The sequence below is a fragment of the Lissotriton helveticus genome, chromosome 6 (assembly GCF_964261635.1).
Source record: "Lissotriton helveticus chromosome 6, aLisHel1.1, whole genome shotgun sequence".
Classification (NCBI taxonomy): domain Eukaryota; kingdom Metazoa; phylum Chordata; class Amphibia; order Caudata; family Salamandridae; genus Lissotriton; species Lissotriton helveticus.
This window is the reverse complement of record NC_136067.1, coordinates 2,029,571,300-2,029,593,868: the sequence shown is the minus strand read 5'-3', so window position 1 is coordinate 2,029,593,868 and position 22,569 is coordinate 2,029,571,300. Positions and strand designations below refer to the sequence as shown.

The 22,569-nt window shown below is 48.0% G+C and overlaps 1 protein-coding gene across 13 annotated transcripts in view; it reads right to left on the bottom strand.

Moving 5' to 3' along the window:
- The window catches only part of SLC5A6 (solute carrier family 5 member 6), a 383,801-nt gene extending 363,053 nt beyond the window's left edge, over nucleotides 1-20,748 (bottom strand). For 2 of the 13 annotated variants that reach the window (XM_078650008.1, XM_078650013.1), the window contains exons 1-2: nucleotides 20,614-20,743; nucleotides 18,491-19,165 (exon numbers count right to left, since the gene is read on the bottom strand). In XM_078650008.1, the coding sequence (XP_078506134.1) occupies nucleotides 18,491-18,820 (330 nt within the window). In that variant the 5' untranslated portion in view covers nucleotides 18,821-19,165; nucleotides 20,614-20,743. Of the gene's footprint in view, nucleotides 1-18,490; nucleotides 19,166-19,663; nucleotides 19,700-19,790; nucleotides 19,973-20,072; nucleotides 20,111-20,613 lie in introns of those variants that run through there. The other 11 variants (XM_078650011.1, XM_078650014.1, XM_078650010.1 and 8 more) reach the window with 9 other exon arrangements.
- Nucleotides 20,749-22,569: the final 1,821 nt, after the last annotated feature.

Genomic DNA, 22,569 nt, shown 5'->3' with positions numbered 1-22,569 from the left:
ATTTGTTTTTGTTTTTTTTCGGTTGACCCAGAAGAGTGAGCATTTTCTATAAAATATTAGGGATAAGCGGTGCAGACAATTTTTTTTTGGGCCAAAACCGTTTTTCTGTTGTATTACTGCAGTCGTGAGAGATCGGTTTATTTTGTGGTTTCTACTTACCAATCTGGCCATTACAATGGTCCTATGCAAATCAGCACTCAAAGGAAGTGCTAAAACAAAGTTCAGATACAGTGAAGTTAAATTACAGATAAGTTACAGATTTGCATACTCTGCACAGGCTAGTAAACATAACAGTGAGAAGGAGGGTGTGGGTAAAATACGATTTACCTTAAAAATCCTTATACTACCCGCAGTATCGGAGCATGCCCGTTGACAACAAAAGTATAAAACACAGTTGTGCTGTACAAAAGGTAAGTACAGAATGTCAAGTTGCATCCATACATGTTTCAGTGGAGTCTCCTCCTCACGTACAAGATAACTGCCTGTTGGGAGCATGACTTCCGAATCATGCACACCAGACATCTTACTATCCATCCATCCATCCATCCATCCTCTCATGCAGACTTTGGAGAGAGGGCCATCTCAAAGGAGAGCTTGAACTTCTCCCTCATAAAAGAGGGTCTGATTCGACTCAGGTTGAGGCAATTCAGAGTCTGACAAAAAAGGCAATATTATTTTCTTCTTCGGAAACGGCGTCAAATATTTGATCTCTATGCCCTGCTGCACATTTAAACATTCCAAACGGTCTTCTAGAATTTAAATTCATGATCTGGAAATTTCCACAGGCTGGCAAGTGAAGGATGATGAGTCGTTAACTGATTAAAACAGACATGATGGTCATCTCTCCAAGCTGTGAGGACTACTTCAATAGTGAGTTTATGATGCTTGGGACTCGTGGACAATTGCAAAGAAAAAACATAACTCCTAACTCTGCCCTTGACCCACGTTCTCACCGCCAGTTAAGATGATGCCCAAAAAGAACCTACACAAGGGATTGCATAGTGCTTAATCCCTGGTGCATGTAGGAGATTAAGAAATTTGAAGATGGGGGTTGAATCAGAGAGTACTCTATGTAAGAAACTGGCTCTATATATATTACAGCACCAACATGAGGAATAGAGTGTATAGAGTCCAAGTGTCCCCAGAGTAGGTAGAGGTTAAAGTTAGACAGAACCTTACTCTCTAATAGTGGTAGCTTGCTCGAGCAGTAAGACAGTATCAGAGGACTGTGTTAAGCATTTGATTTACCCACTCAGTCAGCAAATGAATTCACACACTCAAGAACTGAACTCTAGGCCAATTGTTTTTGTATAAAAAAAATAGACGGTTGTTTATTTTTAGAACCAAGCAAGCCTGGTACAGGTAAGCATTAAATACTTTTCAGTAATAAGTTACTGGATATAGAACAGTTTAAAAGGCAATAGAAATTGTACTTTGTTTGATTAACAGTGGTATTCAACACTTAGCAAATACAGTACATTGAAATGAATAGGCTTTTTCAATAAATTGCAGGTAAGTTACTTTTACGTTACTTCTTCTAACTCAGTGCTGGATGCCTAGATTCAGCACTGGGTCATGTCCTGCAAACAGGTGAGAAAACACGTTTTGGTGATTTGTTTGATTGTTAAAGAATATCTTTAATTTTCAAAACTCCACACTCAGTCGAAATTGTCAAGGTTATCCTATGGAGGAATAACAGGTTATTGGTTTGCAGGGAAGTAAATGACTGTGGGAGTTAAGGTTCTGGGGTTAGACTCAGGGGTCATCCAAGGTCAGTGATGCACTGGAATTGCACCCTCAGCAGCACTAGGGCGGCCAGGTGCAGTGTGTTGAAGCCCAATGTTATCCTATGGAGGATAGGGAGCCTCCGGTTCGTGGCTGCTGGCAAGCAGGCCACAAGGTTGTGGGATCAAAGCTCCTAGAGTTTAGCTCAGGGCAAGTTGGGGACCAAAGTTGCACCCTCAGCGGCACTAGGGTGACCGGGTGCACCGTGTTGTTTTGAGGTCGGGTGCCCCATTGTTTCCAATGGAGAACCTCTAGGACAAAAACACTGCAGGCTCGGGACGAGGATCTACCAGGTGCGACCACCAGTTTGAGGGGTAAGTTGGGATGTTGAGGGTTGGTTAGGCACCTTTGGTTGGGGCACACAAGGCAATGGGGCGTCGGGTGCAGGGGTGCCTTGCGACGTCGGATTTTCTTACCCGCTCTGGTCACAGTATGAGGGTCCTCTGGATTGAGGCTGCAGGCGTCGTTTGGAGGTTTGAGGCAGGTCAGGCGTCGCTGGATCTCGGGTCAGGATCCCCGGGTGGGGACCTCCTCGTGGTATTTTTCCACCCAAGATCGGGCCAGGTTCGGCGGGTGCAGAGTGGGCTAGATTTACAATTTCTGGCTGGCACAACAAGCTGCAGTTTGAACAAATCCGGTGTTCATGGGGGTTTTGAGGTTGCTGACTGCAGGACACACAGGGATTTCGCAGGAGCAGGTTCGAGGGGAGACAGGCCTGTAGGACTGGGGCCAAGTCAGTGGGCGCTGTCCTCTTGTTAGCTCTGCACAGCTTTTCGTCCTTCTTCTTATCTTTCTTTCTTGTGGTTTCTGGATCTGCCTTCTTGGTTCAGGGCTGCCTCCTAAATACTGTATTTATGGAGGTATTTTAGGGGTCTTGAGGTCAGTAGCCAATGGGCTACTGACCTTAGGGTGACTACACCCTTAGTGTGCTCACCCCACGTGGGGGGAGTGAGCACAATCCCTAGTCCTGATTGGGGAGTGCCTGCCATCTGCCAGATGGCGAACACTGGAGAGTGGGCTTCACCTCGCCTCCCCACCTGAGGGGTGGAGTTGGCAGAGGTGGGGACACCTCCTGGGCTGGCTAGTTTTTCCAGCCCGTCTTCCCGATTAAAGGGAGGGGAACCAGGAAGGGGGCCAGCTCCTAATAGAAGGAGAGGCTGGGGGTCGCATTAAAAAGGCTGCCACTCCCTCTGTGTGCATTTTTCATTAAATCCCACACTGGCATCAGTGTGGGTTTAATGGTCGGAGAAGTTTGATACCAAACTTCTCAGTTTTCAGTGTAGCCATTATGGTGCTGTGGAGTTCGTAATGACAAGCTCCCAGTACCACATACTCTTAATGGCAGCACTGCACTTACAATGCCAAAGAATGGACTTAGACACTGTAGGGGTATAGGGCTCATGCACCTGTACCCTCACCACTGGCATAGAGAAACCAGCTAGAGGGGTGACTGATCTATGCCAGGGTAGTGGGTTACAGGCATGGCACACAGGGATGTGTGCCATGTCGACCCTTTACTTTGTTCTGCACCAAAACACGCAGCCTGCAAAGGTAGTGTGTGTGTTTGTGTGTGTAAAGGTAAAGGGCCTCTAAGGGTGGCACAATAAGTGCTGCAGCCCTTAGAGGTCTTCCCTTGTCACAGTGCCTTGGATACCTGTGGTACCATTTACCCGGGGCTCACCTGTGGCCAGAGATGCCAATTGGGTTAGTTTTGGGGAAAGAACACAGGCCCTGGGAACCGGATTGGCAGGGACCCAGGGCACACCAAGAAAAAGTGCATCAGTAGTCTGGTAAAAAGTGTGTGGGGGGGGTTACTGCAACAGAAACCCACTTTCCTACATAAGCCCCCCTCCACCCTCCTGCCCAAAGGCCAAAGCTGGGAGAGTCTTCCTAGTCTTTCAGGGGAGGAAGAGTTGAGGAAGTGGTTTGAAAGTTGCAGGGCCTACTCTGCCTTACATCCTTCTGTCCAGGTCAATCCCTTTGGGGAGCTGGCTTACCTCAACAGTTTCAGGACCTAATTCCCAATGCTCCCTTCCTAGCTCTTTAGTGTCTTCACCCCATCTTTTTAGTTTGGGTTCAAAGGTGCCCACCTCTGCAAATTCTAACTTAGCCAGGACAAAGCCCAGCTTACCCACAGCCTGAGCAATCCCACCATGAGCAATATGGTCAGGGGGCCTAACTTGCTCTTTGGCAGGCCACCATGCAAGGACAGTGCTGCCATGAAGGCTAACACCCAGCAGACGCTGCTGACAGCTGTCAGTGCCCAGAACCACACCTTTAGCTCCTGACTGGCAAGTGAAGGGGCTATCTTACAGGCTTCTTTGGGTTCTGGCTGCCTGTCTGCTGTTTTAGGGTAGAAGGGTGACTACACTTGGTAGTGAACACCCTTCCTCCACCCTCTGTTCTGCCAGCTGAAGAGCCACCAACTCAGGCTGGACAGTTGCCTGACTAGTCGGGTCTTTTTGTTGGCCAGGGGGGACTTTACCAGTGCCACTTTTGGAGTTCTACCTTACTGGGATAGAATCTCCCTGGCCCACTGGAACTGTGGCTAACAGTTGCCCACCTTTCCTACCCTGTTTCTTCTTTTCCTTTTGGGGCTTAGCTGAACTAACTGCAGGTTGAGCCAGTCCCAGGTTTCTTGGGTGAGGTCTTGCATTGGACCAGTACCTCTCTTTGGCTCAGACCAACCTCTGAGTGGTCATTCCCCAGGAGACAATCAAGGGGGAGGTCTTTACTGACGACCACCTTTCTCCATCTATGGGACCCAGCTATTGCTAGGGGCACTACAGCCACAGGCCTAACAGGGACACCCCCTGGTACAGCCCTTTCTCTTCTTGTTTCCCCTGGGACATGCTGGTGTGGGAGTGCCAACCTGGCATTTACCACAGTGTGACTGGCACAGGTATCTCTCAGGGCAGTGGCTGGGATTCCATTCACCAGTAAGTGGTGGAAGGGTCTACTCCCCTCTGGAATTTCCAGGCACCTCTTGGGTCCATTTTCCAGTTGAAGGCTAAGAGGACTTAATTGACTGAGGACCCCTCCTCCAAAGCTACACTAGCAACCTCTGGAGATTCACTAGGGACTTTGTTTTTAGGACAGCTACGGTCCTTTGTGTAGTGTCCTGCCTTTTGACAGTTCTGACACCATATTCTGTTGGGATTCCAATTCTTACCTTGGTACCCTTTTGTAGGTTGTGAGGGGTCTTTGGGCCCACCCTCCTGGACAGGTTTGGGGGGGGGGGGGGGGGGGGGGGGGAAGGAGGGGCTACCTGGGACGCCTTACTTTTATCTTTAAGGGGTTCACGGTCTTTCCTCTGGGGAGGCTTTGCAACCCCTTTCTTTTGGTCACCCCCAGTGGACGTCCAAGTTACCCTTGTTTTGACCCAATGGTCTGCCTTCTTTCCCAATTCTCGGGGAGAAAGTGGACCTAGGTCTACCAGGTACTGATGCAACTTTTCATCAATGCAATGACTCAATGTGTGTTCCTTCATAAACCGGTTATAAATTCCATTTAAGTCATGAACATGGTTTTCAGTTAACCAGCCACCTAGAGGTTTTACTGAGTAGTCTACAAAATCAATCCAGGATTGGTTTTGGGTTTGGTGAGCCCTCCTGAATCTTATTCTGTACTTCTCAGATGAGAGTCCAAATCCCTCAATCAGAGTGCTCTTCATGAGGTCATAGGACCCAGCATCTGACCCAGAAAGGGCCAGGAGTCTGTCTCTGAAGTTACCAAAGAACAGTTCCCAAAGGAGTGCCCCCCAGAAAGTCTTCTTCACCCTCCTGGCTTTGCAAGCCCTCTCAAAGGCTGTGAACCATGTGGTGATATCATCACCCTCCTCCTATTTAGGGACAATCCCTTTGGGGATTTTGGGTTCATGAGATTTCTCTCGATCCTTATTATTTGAATTGCTGCCACCATTGATGGGTGCTAAACCCATCTCCTGTATTTCTTTTTCTAGAGCCATGCGTCTGGACTCTAGATCCAATCTTTTGGCCAAAAAGGCTGTCCTCCTTAATGAGGCTGACCTCAATGCCCTCACCAGAACCTGAACCAGCTGTGCGGCCTCTAGGTCCCCAGAGGTTAACTCTTGGTGGAATCAAGGGTACAGGGACCCTTTCTTCCCTAAGAAGTGATGGAGGTGGGTACCTATCTCCATCCTCCTCACCTCCTTCCTCTTCTGCTTGGTCAACACCATTCTCAGAAGGGTGAGCCTTAGCATACTCAGCCAACAGCTCCTGGAGCTTTAGTTTGGTTGGATGTGGGCCCATGGCTATGTTTTTTATTCTGCATAAGTGCCTTAACTCCTGAAAAGACAGGTGAAGGTAAGGGGTGAGGTCAAGCTCCTCAACCATGTCCTGTATGCCATTATGGTTTTCTTAACTAATAGCCGGGTTCTGTTTTTGAGACATTCTAACAAAAGGTTCTAACCCCTCTATCCTGGACTAAAGTGACTTTTTATTTTCTAAAATTCCAAAGGGACTTAAGCAAGGCCCTAACAAGACGTTTAGTAGTTTCGTAAAAATGCCAATTTGTAAAAATCAGAATTCTAATGGCAATTTAAGAGTTCTGTTGTGTGATCAAGTGGTAACTGTTAGATTTGGGGGTCTCTAGTTGGCATAGGTAGGTACTTGTGACAAATAGGGACCCATGCCTCTAGTCAGGGTAATGGGGTATACTCCTAAAATAACCCCTGCTCGTAGGTAGCTTGGCACGAGCAGACAGGCTTATCTCAGAGGCAGTGTGTGAAGCATTTCTGAACACATACAGTAATCAAGTGACAACACTATAGATGGACACCACACAAGCTTTACATAAAAAATAAGTATATTTTACATAGACTTAACACAAGACCATGAACGACAAAAATGCACAATTCTGTACTTAAAATGGTAGAATTAGCTTGGTTCTCTTTTAGATCTTAAAATGCGACACTTTGAGTCAATGTACCCTAAGATGCGACACGCAGGGCAATGAAAGTGTTGCAAGAAAGGTGATGTGGTAGTCCCTTACATGCAAGGACGGTGATGTGTTTAAGATCTGGTGCAAAGAAATAAAGATGGTGCTTTCTCCTTGATACGACACGCTTCCCAGTGATGCGGCGGTGTCTGCGGAGAGGTCGATCATCTTCTCCGGGGATGCTTTACACTATGTGAGCTCTGACAGACCCTGCGACACGCTTCCCAGTGATGCGGCGGCGTCTGCTGCGACGTCGATCCCCTCACCTGGCGATGCGAGTTGCTTCCACAACGATGCGAGCCACGACAGGCCCTGCAACACTCTTGCCGGTGATGCGGCGTCGTCAGCGGCTACGTCGATCCACTTCTCCGGCTATGAGCCGTGACAGGCCCTGCGACACGCTTCTCTGAGATGCGGAGGCATCTGATGCGACGTCGATCCTCTTCTCCGGCGAGGCGCTTAGTGTGGTGAAGCGGCAGCTGCAGTTCGGAAACATACTTCCTGTTCTTGAGTCGCGCTTCCAGCTCCTTGCGACATGCAAGTCCTCAAAAAGTCCAGCACAACTGCAGGCACTTCCAGAGAACTCTTGGGGAGCAGGTGGGTGAAGTCTGTTGTCCCTAATACTTCAGCAGGTGGCAAGCTCTGTTCCAAGCCCTTGAAGATCCTTACAAGTTGATGAAAGTACTCAAAGTTCCTCTCTCCTTTCTTTGGCGGTCAGGCTACCACTGCAGGCCAATCCCCAAAGCAGCACTTCAGCTTAGGGATAGTCTCTCCTCAGTCTCTCTGGTTCCACTCCTCAGCAAAAGTTTCTTCTTGTTGTCCAAAAGTGATCTAATTTTTTGGGATCAGGGTCCCAATACTAATACCCCAGAATCCTTTGTCCTCTGCGGGCAGGGGGGCCTTTGCCTAGTCCAAACCAGTTCTGATCAGTCCTGGAGCACTTGGTGTACATGACTCCTTCTTTCCTTTCACAGTGCAGGGCAGAGACATCAGACGCACCACAGGTGTTGGAGCCAGCATTGTGGAGGGAAGGCACAGTCCTATTCAGGTCCCAGCTGCAACTCCTCCCTCCATTCTAGATGCAGATTTATCTATTCGCCACTGGACTGACTCACCCTGTCTCCTGGAATCCCCCAGCCCCTCTCACTCAAACTCCAGACAAGCAATACACAACCTAGCAGAGGCAGGCTTGCATAGTTAGCCAAGAAAATACCTACTTTATAAAAGTGGTATTTTCAAACACAGGATGTTAAAACCAACTTTACTAAAAGATACATTTTATCATTCTGAGCTCAGGCACAGTAAACTCAAATTTCTACCTAGTTCCCCGAGTCAGTTAGGATTATAAAATGTTATAATCTAACTACCCATTCTGTCCTATGGGGAATAGGTAGCCTTGCAATAGTGAAAAACGAAAATGGCTGTAATTCACTATTAGGACATGCCACACACACCAAAGTTTGTCCTACCTTATACTTACAATGCACCCTGCCCTTGGGCCTACCATAGGGGTGTCTGATATGAAGAAAAGGGAACGTTTAGGGACTGGCAAGTGGGTGCACATGCCCAGTCAACATGGCAGTACCAGACTGCACACAGGCTCTGCAATGACAGACCTGAGACACACTTTTATAGGCTGCTTCTGTGGGTGGCAAACCAGTGCTGCAAGCCCACTAGCAGCATCTGGGCACACTCAGTGCACTGTACTAGGGTCTGATCAGTAAACCAAATCAGCCAATCATGGAATCACTAATCCATACATCAAATTACAATAGGGAGCACTTGCACTGTGGCACTGGACAGCAGTGGCAGAGTGCCCTAAGCATCTAACACGAGCAAAAACACGAGGCAACAGCAAAAATGGAAGGGAGACCCACGCCATGGTCAAAGGTCTAACAGTAACCAAGTAGCCCAACAAATGCAAGTTGTGCATCCCACAGCTAATCCACCAATGTAAGAAACTGCCTCTATATATCCATTACAGCACCAACATGAGGTATAGTGTGTATAGAGTCCAAGTGTGCCCGGAGGTAGGCAGAGGTTAAAGTTAAATAAAACCTTACTCTCCAATAGTGGTAGCTTGGTCGAGCAGTAAGACAGTATCAGAGGACTGTGTTAAGCATTTGATGTACCCACTCAGTCAGCAAATGAATTCACACACTCAAGAACTGAACTCTAGGCAAATTTTTTTTCCATAAAAAAAATATACTGTTTATTTTTAGAACCAAGCAAGCCTGGTACAGGTAAGCAATAAATACCTTTCAGTAATAAGTTACTGGATATAAAACAGTTTGAAAAGGCAATAGAAATTGTACTTTGTTTGATTTACAGGGGAGCAGTAGTATTCAACACTTAGTAAATACAGTACATTGGAATGAATAGGCTTTTTCAATAAATTGCAGGTAAGTTACTTTTACGTTACTTTTTCTAACTCAAGGCTGGGTGCCTAGATTCAGCACTGGGACATGTCCTGCAAACAGGTGAGAAAACACGTATTGGTTATTTGTACGATTGTTAAAGAATCTTTAGTTTTCAAAACTCCACACATAGTCGTTTTTGGAGGGAAAATTGTCAATGTAATCCTATGTAAGGAAAGCAGGTTATTGGTTTGCAGGGAAGTAAACAACTTTGGGACTTAAGGTTCTGGGGTTAGACTCAGGGGTCTCCCAGGGTCAGTGATGCACTGGAATTGCACCCTCAGCGGCACTAGGGCGGCCGGGTGCAGAGTGTTGAGGCCCAATGTTATCCTATGGAGGATAGGGGGCCTCCGGTTGGTGGCTGCTGGCAAGCAGGCCACAAGGTTGTGGGATAAGAGCTCCTAGGTTTGAGCTCAGGGCAAGTTAGGAACCAAAGTAGCACCAAAGTTGTACCCTCAGCAACACTAGGGCGGCCGGGTGCAGGGTGCTGTTTTGAGGTCAGGTGCCCGGTTTTTCCAATGGAGAACTTCCGGGACAAAGAAACACTGCAGACTCGGGGATGAGGATCTTTCAGGTGCGACCACCACTTTGAGGGATAAGTTGGTATGTTGAGGGTTGGTTAAGCACCATTGGTTTGGGCACACAAGGCCGTGGGGCGTCGGGTGCTGGGGTGCCTTGGGACGTCAGATTTTCTTACCTGCTCTAGTCGCGGTTGGGTCCCCTGGATTAAGGCTGCAGGCATCGTCTGGAGGCTTGAGAGGTCAGGGGTCGCCACATCTTGGATCAGGATAACTGTTTAGGGGGGGGGGGTGAACCCTTGTCCTATTTTTCCACTCGAGCTCAGGCCGGGTTCAGCGGGTACAGAGTGGCACCAGAAGCTGTAGTTTGAACAAGTCCGGTGTTCACGGGAGATTCAGTCTTTAAGGTGAAGGCAGGCAGGTCCTCCGGGGGTTTTGAGGTTGCTGGCTGCAGGACACACCGAGATTTCGCAGGAGGGGAGACGGGTCTGGAGGGATGAGGCCAAGTCAGTGGGCGTTGTACTCTTGTTAGCTCAGCACGGATTTTCATCCTTCTCATCTTCTTTTCTTGTGGTTTCTGGATCTACCTTCTTGGTTCAGGGCTGCCCCCTAAATACTCTTTAGGGGTCTTGAGGTCAGTAGTCAATGGGCTACTGACCTTAGGGTGACTACACCATTGGTATGCTCACCCCACGTGGGGAAGTGAGCACAATCCCTAGTCCTGATTGGGGAGTGCCTGCCATCTGCCAGATGGCGAGCACTGGAGAGTGGGCTTCACCTCGCCTCCCCCACCTGAGGGGTGGAGTTGGCAGAGGTGGGCACACCTCCTGTGCTGGCTAGTTTTTCCTGCCCATCTTCCAGCGGACAGGGAGGGGAGACAGGAATGGGGCCTGCTCCTGATAGCAGGAGAGGATGGGGGTCGCATTACAAAGGCTGCCAAGCCTTTGAAGCTCCCCTGCCACAGATGGTTCTTCCTGGCTTGGGGGAGGAGGTGTGAACACCTCTGCCCAGGAAAGGCTTAGTTTCTGGGCTCAGGGAGAGTAGTCTCTGACCCTAGGAGTCCAGAAACAGGTCTTGTGGTGGCAGGCTGGTGTGTACCAGTCAGGGAACCCACCAGAGGCTGGTCGTTTTTCAGCGGGCATCACGGAGATGCCCTCTGTGTGCATTTTTCATTAAATCGCACACTGGCATCAGTGTGGGTTTAATGGGCTGAGAAGTTGGATACTAAGCTTTTCAGTTTTCAGTGTAGCCATTATGGTGATGTGGAGTTCGTAATGACAAGCTCCCAGTACCATATACTCTTAATGGCAGTACTGCACTTATAATGCCACAGAATGGACTCAGACACTGTAGGGGTACAGGGATCATGCACCTGTACCCTCACTGGCATAGGGCACCCAGCTAGAGAGGTGACTGGTCTATGCCAGGGCAGTGGGATGTATGCATGGCACACAGGGATGTGTGCCATGTTGACTCTTTACTTTGTTCTGCACCAAAACACGCAGCCTCCAAAGATAGTGTGTGAGTGTAGTGGCAAAGGACCTCTAAGGGTGGCACAAAAGTGCTGCAGCCCTTACAGGTCTTCCCTGGCCACAGTGCCCTGGGTACCTGTGGTACCATTTACCAGGGGCTGCCCTTGGCCAGAGATGCCAATTGGAGAAAGAATTGGGGAAAGAACACAGGCCCTGGAAACCTGATTGGCAGGGACCCAAGGCACACCAAGAAAAAGTGCATCAGTAGTGTGGCAAAAAGTGGGGGTCGGGGGGGGGGAAGGTTACTGCAACAGAAACCCACTTTCCTACACTGTAGCTTTCTGAACACGATTACAAAGAGCTACATTACAGGTCCTCAGTCATGCCAGCCTGTTTTTACTTTTATTTATATATTTAGCATGTTAATCTATAAGACCTATGTTGCAAACCTACAACTACACAGGTCACATCTCCAGACCCAAGGCATTTGAGAGCAGAACGGATAATCCTCTTAAAGTCGCAACAGAGGGAGGCAGATTGTGAAATGCAGCAATAAGGACTCAAGCGTGCATACAAGAGGTCTGAACACTTGGCCATAGAGGTAATTATTCAAGAAGGTTCCAGCCCTGACTACGTGAGGACCAATAAGAGCTGTACGCATCTGGAACTGCAGATTAAATGTTACAAGTACCTGGGCCGTTAATCTAATTGAATACACAGCTATGACTTTGAAGGTAGAAAATGTGGCCATGATAACAATGCTATCAAACAAGTTTTACCACAGTGTGCCCTGTCTCTTGGGTATCTCTGGGCACTGTTCAATTATTCATGATGACTAAATCAATGGATCCTTCTTATATGGCAATCAGAGATACGGAAACAGAAAGTGCTGAAGTAGCTATGTGCAGGACAAATCGATGCAGCTCAACAGATGCAGATAATCACCTGTGAAATTGGGATTTTCATTTCAGACTCTAAGTAGCCGATTTACCCAACCAAAAGAATACTGAAGTAATACAGTAATACAGAATACTGAAGTATGCAAAGCACTACATGGTAGACAATATGAAAGAAACACTGGAGCAGCAGCACGAAGAAACTAGACACAGTGCCTATGCTTTAAGTGGAGAGTATCTGCCTTCATAACAGAACACAGTACACATGGTCTCTGGATGAAAGCAAATGACTGAGTCCCACCTTGCACTATACACCACTTTGAAGCATCACAATAACTTTTGGACAGAAAGTTGTCGGATGGCCAGAATGCTTAGGTCTTTTGGAGTACTACACTAACCCCAGCGAAGGTGTTTGTGACTAAAATCCATTATCTAGTTGCAATCTAGTCAGTCTATGATTTCTCTATGCTAGCGGGTAGACGCACAACCAGCAAGAGCTGCGTAGATTGTCTTCTTTGCCTACCAGCTTTTTTTTTTATAGCTTACAGTATTTTAGGTCAGGAATACAGCGAATAAGAAAAAGTTACGCTTCACAACAAAGCAGCAAGCACCCCATTTTTTGATCACTGACACAAGAAAACTCACCCTCCACACTCCTAAACACCCACAAAACTGCAACAATTTCAAATGAAATTGTCTTGCTTACAAAGGTATTCATTAGAAGAGTCGCTGCATATCAGAGTTGCTCTCCACATGGTGTTTTACAAGATTACCATAAAAAAAATAATAACGGTTGACGTTAACTAATCCATCCCAAATTCTCTGTCACTACCACCATCCACACCACTAGACCCATCAATACAGTTGGAATCTAGTGTACTTTCCCAACAGAGAGATGACGCTTTTGATCCAGTTTTCAGACAATCAGCTCAAACATTGCTTTTTTGTTTGTTGATAATCAAATTCGTTATGAAAAGGACATCTCTGTGAAGAAATTGGGGCAAAAATTACGAACTGAATTGAAAATGAAGTGAGAAGCAAAATATTTAAAAGTGAATGAATATGCTTTGTACAGAGCAAGGAAAGAGTGCATAGGCAGTCTGGATTTCAGTTTTTTGCAGCAGGGGCAGACTGCAAGCACGCAGAGTCAAGAGGAAATCATCTCCGCCAAGGGCTATGGGTCTCAGTCAATACTTGCTCAAATTAAAGTAAGTTCTATAGGTATCTAGGTTCCAGCCACTTTACAGATGTTCCAGACATTACACCCATCTATGTCTGAATCCAGAGCCTTAGTGCATTCAGTGCAGACCTGTGCACAGTACAGCCTGTATCCCCATCTTGTAAGAAGCTGAGAGATTCCACAGTGATCCGAGTTCCTTGAGCAGTCAAAGGTCCATCAAAATGGTGAATGAAGCCTATGTTCCACAATTCAGGGTCTATCCCCTCCGGCTGGCAAACTTCAAAGTCTACAGAGCATGCCTTTTGCTAAAATATCACCAACGGTGCTTCTTTTCATGTAGGTCACTACAGGAGTACAGAGGACCCTAGAACAGCAATGTGCTAAACAAACATGCAGTGTTTGAAAGAATATTTCTTCACACTCACAGAAGTTGTATATGGTCAGCTGTAATAGGTAGGTCAGAGTTGCATCAAAACTGATCAGTTCAAGCTGTCTCTTCATCTCGGGCCAACTGCCAAGGACACTGTACTAAGTTTCTGAGATAGCATACATTTTTAACTGTTGGTGTCACGTGTCAACAAATCAACAACCACATAATAGATAGGAAACGTCATCATACTTGGTAAGTGGAACAAGACCACCCTCACTCCTAAGACGCCATTCCAGTCAACTAAAGAAGGGGCACCAACATCTGGGTCAAGTTAGCCTTCCTAAATTTGTATCAAGAGTAATGATAGGTTGTTTTGGGTCTGAGAATGCAACCGATGACAGCAACATAACAGTGAAATCTTCAGCACCTAGATGTCTAAAACGGGTTCTATAAAAGTGAAGAACCTTCTCCAGAAATTCTGACTGATGCCAAAATGGGATGTATGCGGAATAGTAGCAAACCTGTAACCATACTTCACTTGTCCTCTGTTGGTTTAGGAAAAGTAATGTTTTGCAGGCTGCCACAGGAATAGAGTGGTGCATCTGAAGAGCTAGAAATGTGTCCAATCAAGTCTTGGGATCTTGCTTTAGCATACAGGGATATGCCTGTCAAAACTGGCCAGCTGGACACATACTATTGGACAATAATGATTCTACATGAAGGTAAAACATGAATGCCAACCCGAGCGGTTTAGAGTGCCAGATCTGGTCCAAGCACTTGTAAGTGTGCAGTAGGTATGCATACTCAATTAACTGAAAAGTGATTACTGCTCAAAGGAGGTAAATGCAGTCCACTACAACTGCATATCTAGCCATGCTATCAATCAGGATTAGGGTTCATACATTCCTGGGTGCTGAGATGGGTGTTTTGAAAACTTTTTATGCATTGGTCCCTTAAATCATATCTTTTATTTTCGTCCATTCCATGGTGCTAGCAACAAGCACTTAATGTTGTATAGTGATACTATGTACAGGTATTATTTTGTCCGTGGTAACCAATAAAGGTCTTTTAGAAAAGATTTGCGGTCTTCCTGCCTCACCCTGTCAGCGATTAGCCTTAAACAATAAGACCAACGTATGCCCAAGCTGTGGCTGGATATTTCAAAGATTGGTAAGTGGATAACTGTACATATAGATCCCATTACTGGTCTGAGCTAGGAACAGAAAGCGAGCAGAACTGGAAATATTACTGTGTACACAGAATTAAAAATCCAATTGGCCACACCAGCAATGACCCATTTTATGAGCTACACCATGACAGTCAGACCCCTGCACGAGAATAAAGGTGCATATCCCTTCCAATTGTTTTTTTAAGTTGAGTCTTTCAGACAGGGCAAGCGGTCTGGTTGTAAAATGGTAACTGTGGGTCTACCAAGAACTTGCAGAGGCTTACAGACTGCCCATTGCTTACCACGGATCGAACTAGTGACTCATTTACCTGCTTTTGATTCAATTGCTTTCCTTGTTTCATGTGCCAATCCCTCCCCTTGGTCATATGCTCTTTATTATTTCTCTGGCTGTCAGACTTTCGTCTTTCCATAGCAAATTTTTTCTTTTTGCCTAAGCACTCTTATCAAGTGCATAGTTTCTAGCTCTCGCGCTCATGTGTCTCTTCTCCTACACATATGTAAATCCCTGAAAATTATGTTATGCGAGTCTTGTACGTATGGTCTTAGATTGCTTGATAACTGTCCTAATCTTCAATCATTCTAATTCTAAAAGTGGATGACCTCCGTGTTCTCCCTCGTCACCCGAGGGGTATTTGTCTCTATGAAGTACGTGGGCCCCCAGCTTACTTTTGTCTCTGTTTCCGTTTGAGTTCTAGCATCTTCCAGGTCCAACACTGCTTCAACTGTAGTGCTGTTTACATGCATTAACACATTAAAGCAAGCCATATTGGTTTTTCTAGAGGTATTCACAAGTCCTGAACAAATAATGGCGAGGTTACACAACACACATTGTGGCAGTGGTTTAACAGAACTTGTATCTGCAAAGGGAATGTCCACCACGTATGGCATCTTTGTGCTGACTGACCAATATTTACTACTATTCAACTCATTTTATGGACCAGAGTGCTGAGTAGACCCGCTCAGACGGACTTTGACAAGAAGCATTCTAAGATGGCCGTCCACAAGTGCGCATAGGCACGCATGCATGGGAGACCATCTTTGAATGTTTACGCTAACATGTAACAAACCTCTTTCCAGGATTGTGGCCATCTTGGATTGCTTTTGCCATTCATCATTCCTTTTCCTTCCAGGGTCATTGCTTCCAGACATTTTAGCCATTTTGGAATGCTAAAGTAATATTGAAATATAGCAAAGCAAACAACACAGACAAAGCTAATGGCTCAGAAGCAAAGGGCAGACTATTAGCTTTGTCAATGCTTGTTTGGAAGAAGCCATAGCTGAACCAAAATGCCCCAAGACTTTCCAATACAAGTCCTAGAGAAGCATCAACAACCCGAATGGGTGTAACTTATTTATTGGCTTAGGGTGTGTTAGTACGATGACCCTGGTTTGACACCACGATGCTCTCAAAGTATACTGCTCAACAACAGCCGACTGCCCAAGGGCTTAAAAGAAAAGACCATGAATGTTGTCTGCTGTGCATTATTCATTTGTGTGGGATCAATATGTAAGACAGAAAAATAAAAAACACTATCTTGAAAACCTCAACATTTCATTTCTCAATAAGTAAAAGAAAACAGTATTAATCAGCAATAGGAGCTCAAGTCTCCTCATCAAGGAAGGGCACAGATGAGCAACATATTTACATTTTTCAGAACAATGTAAATAAAATTGGCTACAGCCAATTTAAACAAAAGAAAGCACTGGAAGGCTATCAAGAAGGCAGCTATCTGAAAGAGCATGAAATGTTTGATGGGAAACCACCTAGCCAAGGGCTGTTTGACTGCCAGACACTGGAGTTTGTCCAATACTACTAGGAAGACTTTCCAGAACTGTCATCAGAACGTCATTTCCTGCATGGCGTCTTCTTGGTATAAAAGCCTACAACATTGTAGTAAGCACAGAGTATGAGAAAACACTACATACTGATGTCAGTGCTGCTTCTGCTGATTTCAGGTAAATGACTGACACACTTAAATATGGTATAATAACAGTTGTGGAGAAAAACTTTGATGGGCAGTGTTTGTACGGACAACATCAACAAGCCACCCAAAGTCATGCTGCGTCTCCTGACATCATAAGGAAATATAACTGAAGGGAAGAAAGATCACACATCACATGCACACAGTGATAGCTACAAGCAACATTAAACGAGAACACTGAGGAGCATAAGAACCATTCTGATCCTTCAAACTGTATTCCAAGTTTTTGGGCACACGATGAGCAAACAACCCATGGAAACATGAACGACAGGAGCCCACAAGGCTGCATGGAAGAAGTTAGACAAATCACAAAACAGCACTGACTGTGAAATGAGTGGAGTGCAGATAGAGCAGATTTCTGAATATCTAATTAAATTACTAATTTCTGACTAGAGGCATCGTTGCCCCCATTTCATCTCACTCTTTACAGCATCACAAATATGCACTACATGGTGAAGTGATAAAGCAAGCGCCCTGTAGTTGAAAGCCTGAATTTTGAAGTCAAGATTCAAGGGGACCACAGGGGAGAAACGTGGTAGCAGAATTTACACAATGTACGTCCACCAAATGTCTTTCCAGTGCATGGACCATGTGTCCTGAAGCGGTGGACGGCTGACATTCATCTCTCGTCTCTTAGTCTCTACTGCAGGGAGGCTGCAGAGCACCACCCATGCTTGAAGGAGCAGGGCACACTAGAGAAAGACAACAGCAGGCACTGATAACACCAATCATTCAATTTGTCCCCTGGATTTAGAGCCAACAACACTGCATTCTGAGGCTTGTACTTTCCCCTTCCCTTCCAAGCATGGGGCTCTAAGGCTCATCCTGTAAGATGATGGATGAAAAGTCATAACTAGCATACGGAGACCCACCTTTCTGAATATCTAATTAAAGTACTTATTTCTGACTACATACATCGTTGCATCATTTCATCTTACTCCTTTCAGCATCACAAATATGCGCTACGCTACGTGGTGAAGTGATAAAGCAAGAGCCCTGAAGTCGACAGCCTGAGTTTTGAAGTCAAGATTTAAAGAGACAGAGGTGGAGAAACGTGGTAGCAGAATTTGCACAATGTACGCCCACCAGTTGTCTTCCTACGCGTGGACCATATGTCCTGAAGGGGTGGACGGCTGACATCCATCTCTCGTCTCTTAGTCTCTACTGGTGGGAAGCTGCAGAGCACCACCCATGCTTGAAGGAGCAGGGCACAGTAGAGAAAGACAACTGCGGGCACTGATAACACCAATAATTCCATTTGTCCCCTGGGTTTAGAGCCAACAACACTGCATTCTGAGGCTTGTACTTTCCCCTTCCCTTCCAAGCATGGGGCTCTAAGGCTCAACCTGTAAGATGATGGATGAAAAGTCAGAACTAGCATACGGAGACCCACCTAGCAAGCACCTTGTTATAGGGAACAGGCGGATTAGGGATTTTTTTCTGTGTTCTAGAGTGGCATTTAATGACTACACTGGAATCTACCCGGGAAGAAGGTTCTGCTTCAGGGTCTGTATTTTAAAGAACAATGGCCCCTAGTAGTTCAGGGATCTAGACAAATGATAGACATACGCTCAATAGTAAGTATGACCTTTGTCCAGCCGGACAGGATGTTTAATTTAAGTAAGTTGCAAAAATAACACAAGATTTTCAGGGTCTGAGCAGACTGTGCAATCTGTGGTCCATGATGCTGGAAAGAAGAACAAGCAGCAGAGAGAGTCCTACCTCATAGGTGCTGGTGAGGCGCAGCCGGTAGAGGACCGGGATGAAGATGTGCGCCGGGATGAGCAGGCCCAGGATGTAGGAGCAGCCCAGGAACCAGTACTCGGTGCCGAAGCGGTAGATCTCCGAGGGGACCCCAAGGATGGCCACCGCGGACTGGAAGGTGGCCAGCAGCGAGAGCGCCACGGGCAGGAAGCTCATGCTGCGGTCGGCCAGCAGGAACTCCTGCATGGTGCGCTGCTTGCCCCCGCTCAGGGCATAGTAGAGGCCGATGCCCGAGGAGAGCACCAGCAGCAGCACGAAGATGACATAGTCCACGGTGCCGAACCTCATCTTGGGAGAGGGTGGAAGCTTTACTGACAGTCACGGGGGGGGGCTCCCAATATCCTGTGCTGGAGCAGGCCCTGGGGGTCATGCGCCTGCACCAATCAAGCGGTCATAAGCCTGGCAGCGTGTCCTGGCTGCAGTGGACAACACCCACTCCGAATGGAGTACTCAACTTTGATACACCATCGAGTTTACATGCTGATGTTTCCAAGTAGCAGCTCCAACGTGCAGAGTGCCCGAGGCTCCAGCTGTGGGCGGGGGCAGGGTCCCAGGTGCAGGTCCACGGCCCTCTGCTTCACATCGGGTCCAGCTCGGGGCAGCTCAGGGCCTGGCGGTGGGGCCGCCTGTCAGCTGGAAGAGAAAAGCAGAGTGTAAGTCAGGGGAGTCTCTGAGCGCTGCACGTGCCCCCAGGCAGGGCGTCTCGCACGTGTCCCGGGGAGACCTGAGCTGCAGGTCTCGGCAGCAGCCGCTTGCAGCCACGAGCGCGCCCTCTCACGCACCCACCTCCCTGCAGGTCTCACCAGCGCGCCCTCTCACGCGCCCACCTCCCTGCAGGTCTTACGAGCGCGCCCACCTCCCTGCAGGTCTCACCAGCGCGCCCTCTCACGCGCCCACCTCCCTGCAGGTCTTACGAGCGCGCCCTCTCACGCGACCACCTCCCTGCAGGTCTCACCAGCGCGCCCTCTCACGCGCCCACCTCCCTGCAGGTCTTACGAGCGCGCCCACCTCCCTGCAGGTCTCACCAGCGCGCCCTCTCACGCGCCCACCTCCCTGCAGGTCTTACGAGCGCGCCCTCTCACGCACCCACCTCCCTGCAGGTCTCACCAGCGCGCCCTCTCACGCACCCACCTCACCGCTGCATGTCTCCCAGGCGCTCCCTCTCACGCACCCACCTCACCGCTGCATGTCTCCCAGGCGCCCTCTCACGCACCCACCTCCCTGCAGGTCTCACCAGCGCGCCCTCTCACGCACCCACCTCCCTGCAGGTCTCACCAGCGCGCCCTCTCACGCACCCACCGCACCGCTGCATGTCTCCCAGGCGCTCCCTCTCACCTCCAGCGCCGCGGGCGGGATCTTAAGCTTCGCAGCGCCGGGGCCGAGCAGCGCGGATCAAAGAGCGAGCAATGCTGCCAAGTCGCCGTGATAAGCCGCCGGGCTGCTAAAGATTAACCCCCGTGCGCGGGAGGGGCGCGGGGGCCCGGGAGGGGGCGTGAGGAGCCGCGCACTCCCGGCGCTGAGCACAGGAGCCGTGACTCACCGTGTGATCGCGGCGCATCGGATCCGGGGCCGCTGGATGCGACAGGGATGACGCCGACAGGATCATGGAAGGCGCACAGAAGCATGCCTGCGGGGCCGCGCGGCTCCACCCCCGCGTGACTCACCCACGCGAGCCACTGGAGCCAGCATCCACTGCGCCTCACAAAACCGGAGGGACCTCAATACACCCCCCCCCCCCTTGAGCTCAACCCACGCGCCCAGCGGGCACCCCCACCGCATCCCACGCGCACCCGCCCCTTCCAGCTTCCACAGCAAACAAGCGACGCAGGCAGGGTCACCCCACGCCAGGCTCCAGCGGGGCCAGTCATATATACCGCCAGAGCCGGCTGGGTCCACATGTGACTGCGCCTCAGCGGCCGCGCGAGCTGCAGCTACTGGCGACCCCCGAACGTGAAGGTCGTCTCTTCCCCCCTAGCTACAGGAGCCTGCATGCCCGACATTGAGGGGAGCGGCCTTGGGGCTGCCAATGCTCTGGCAGGTCACCACCCTCCCCCCCCCCCCAGACGCGCTCTGGGGGTTACCTCAGCGACGGGCGTCCGCGGCAGGGCCCACGCGCTCTTCCTCCCCAGCCCCTCTAACGGCAGGCTGCATGGCATGGGCGCCGCCATCACTGTTGTACTCTGAGCCGCTGTCAACGCGACGCGCACGCGCACTGCGTCCCCGTCAACCTGTCCTACCCGGAAGTAGGTGTCAGGCGCGTGAGCTTCACCGTCGGAAGCGTGGCAGCGTTCTGACTTCTTGGCGCTAACGTACTACGAGTGCGTGGCAGCGTTCTGACTTCTTGGCGCTAACGTACTACGAGTGCGTGGCAGTTAACGCGCAGATAGGGTTGCTGTTGAAAGTAGAATTCAGGAAGCAGGAAGTATTAAACTGCAATTAAGTTTATTCATATAACAGCCTCACACCTGGTCAGTGCGTGGTCAGGAAGATTGTCATTCAAGTGACAGTTAGGCAGTTCCTTGGAATGGGGAGAAGGGGTGGAACGTTGGGGAACCAATAGGGAGGGGAGAGGTGACAATGGGAGCTCACGCGTCAGAGAGGTAACCAGGGCACAGGACAGGGTTAAGATATAACAGTTGCTATCCTCTTAAAAAAAAAAATAATAACACTGTCCGTTTTTTTACGTTGTTTGTGTTTGAGCAGGCAAGAGGTTGTTGCTGAAAAGGTATGTCAGGATTCTTTTCTGAATTGACAATTAGCCGTCTGTCAGCAGTCCTGCCAAGTGTCACTCATCAGGGGTTAGACTAACGCATTCTGGGAATGTTCCTACATTACCACGAGGTTCCAGAATGCTCATTCAAATCAGCTGCTGTTTAATTTTCCCATGATTGTTCTTATGTGAAACGATCTAGACCAGCAGTTCTCAACCTTTTGGCGTCTGTCGATCCCTATTGGATTATTACTGGAATGTGTAAAGTAAGTAACAGTCAGCAATCTTGGAGGTTTCTTAGTTTAAATCCTTGGTCTCAAAACTCTTGGCATGGCCAGGTACAACCGACTGAGATCCAACCCTCTTCAGAATAATTAATCTAACATTCTACTGTTCACCTACATTCTATTAAGAGATAACATCATTCCAACCTCATGTATTCTATTCTACGGACTATTATGTAAACCCACTTGTTTACTATGAAGCGTAGTGCAACACAACACATCTTCCCCCCAAAAAAGAATAGAAACACAAAATAAACCAAGATGTATAACTTAAGGTACATACATTAGATCAGTTCCTTATACTACATACGTACAAATTCAAAGGATAAATGTTCACTCCCAGGAAAACATAGCCAAAGGAGAAAATTATGCTTTAGAACTCACAGGTACAACATAGTCATCAAACCGTTTAGGTTTCACGGTTACTCTACCCAACCTAGTAGTATTGGTTGCACCACTCTCCTCTAAATTTCCAACATTAGTAGAACTGCTGGCATTTCCAGCATCTATAACTACTAATCTTGGCTGATCCATTGGGGTTCTTGTGACATTTCCACCCAAGAACTCATCACTCTGACCGGCTGGCAAGTCGTCTATCCATTCATTCTTCCCGCTAAATCCACCTATATTTGGAGCAAATTCAGGAGTAGATTCACTAACTATACCTTTTAAAATGCTAACACTTTCGAATTCCAAACCTTCCCATCACTCAACACGACAGAGTTACACAGTATTTTGACTACCATGAAAGGTCCAGAATGCCTATTCTCCCCTTTGCACTCAAGCTGGCTTTTTTCACTTTCACCAAATCTCCAACTTTGAGGTTCACTTTCTTTGCTCTGTGCAAAATATCATATATTTGCTTGCATTTCTCCTGTCCGGACTCCATTCGCCCTCTTACTCTATTAGCAGACCAGCTGACTCTCTTAATGTACCTAACCACCCCATGATGTCCTTAGTACGTGGAGACCCCCCTCGCATCAATTCGAAAGTGCTATGATCTGTCGCTACACACCAAGTTTTCTGTATGTGCCTATAGTTTT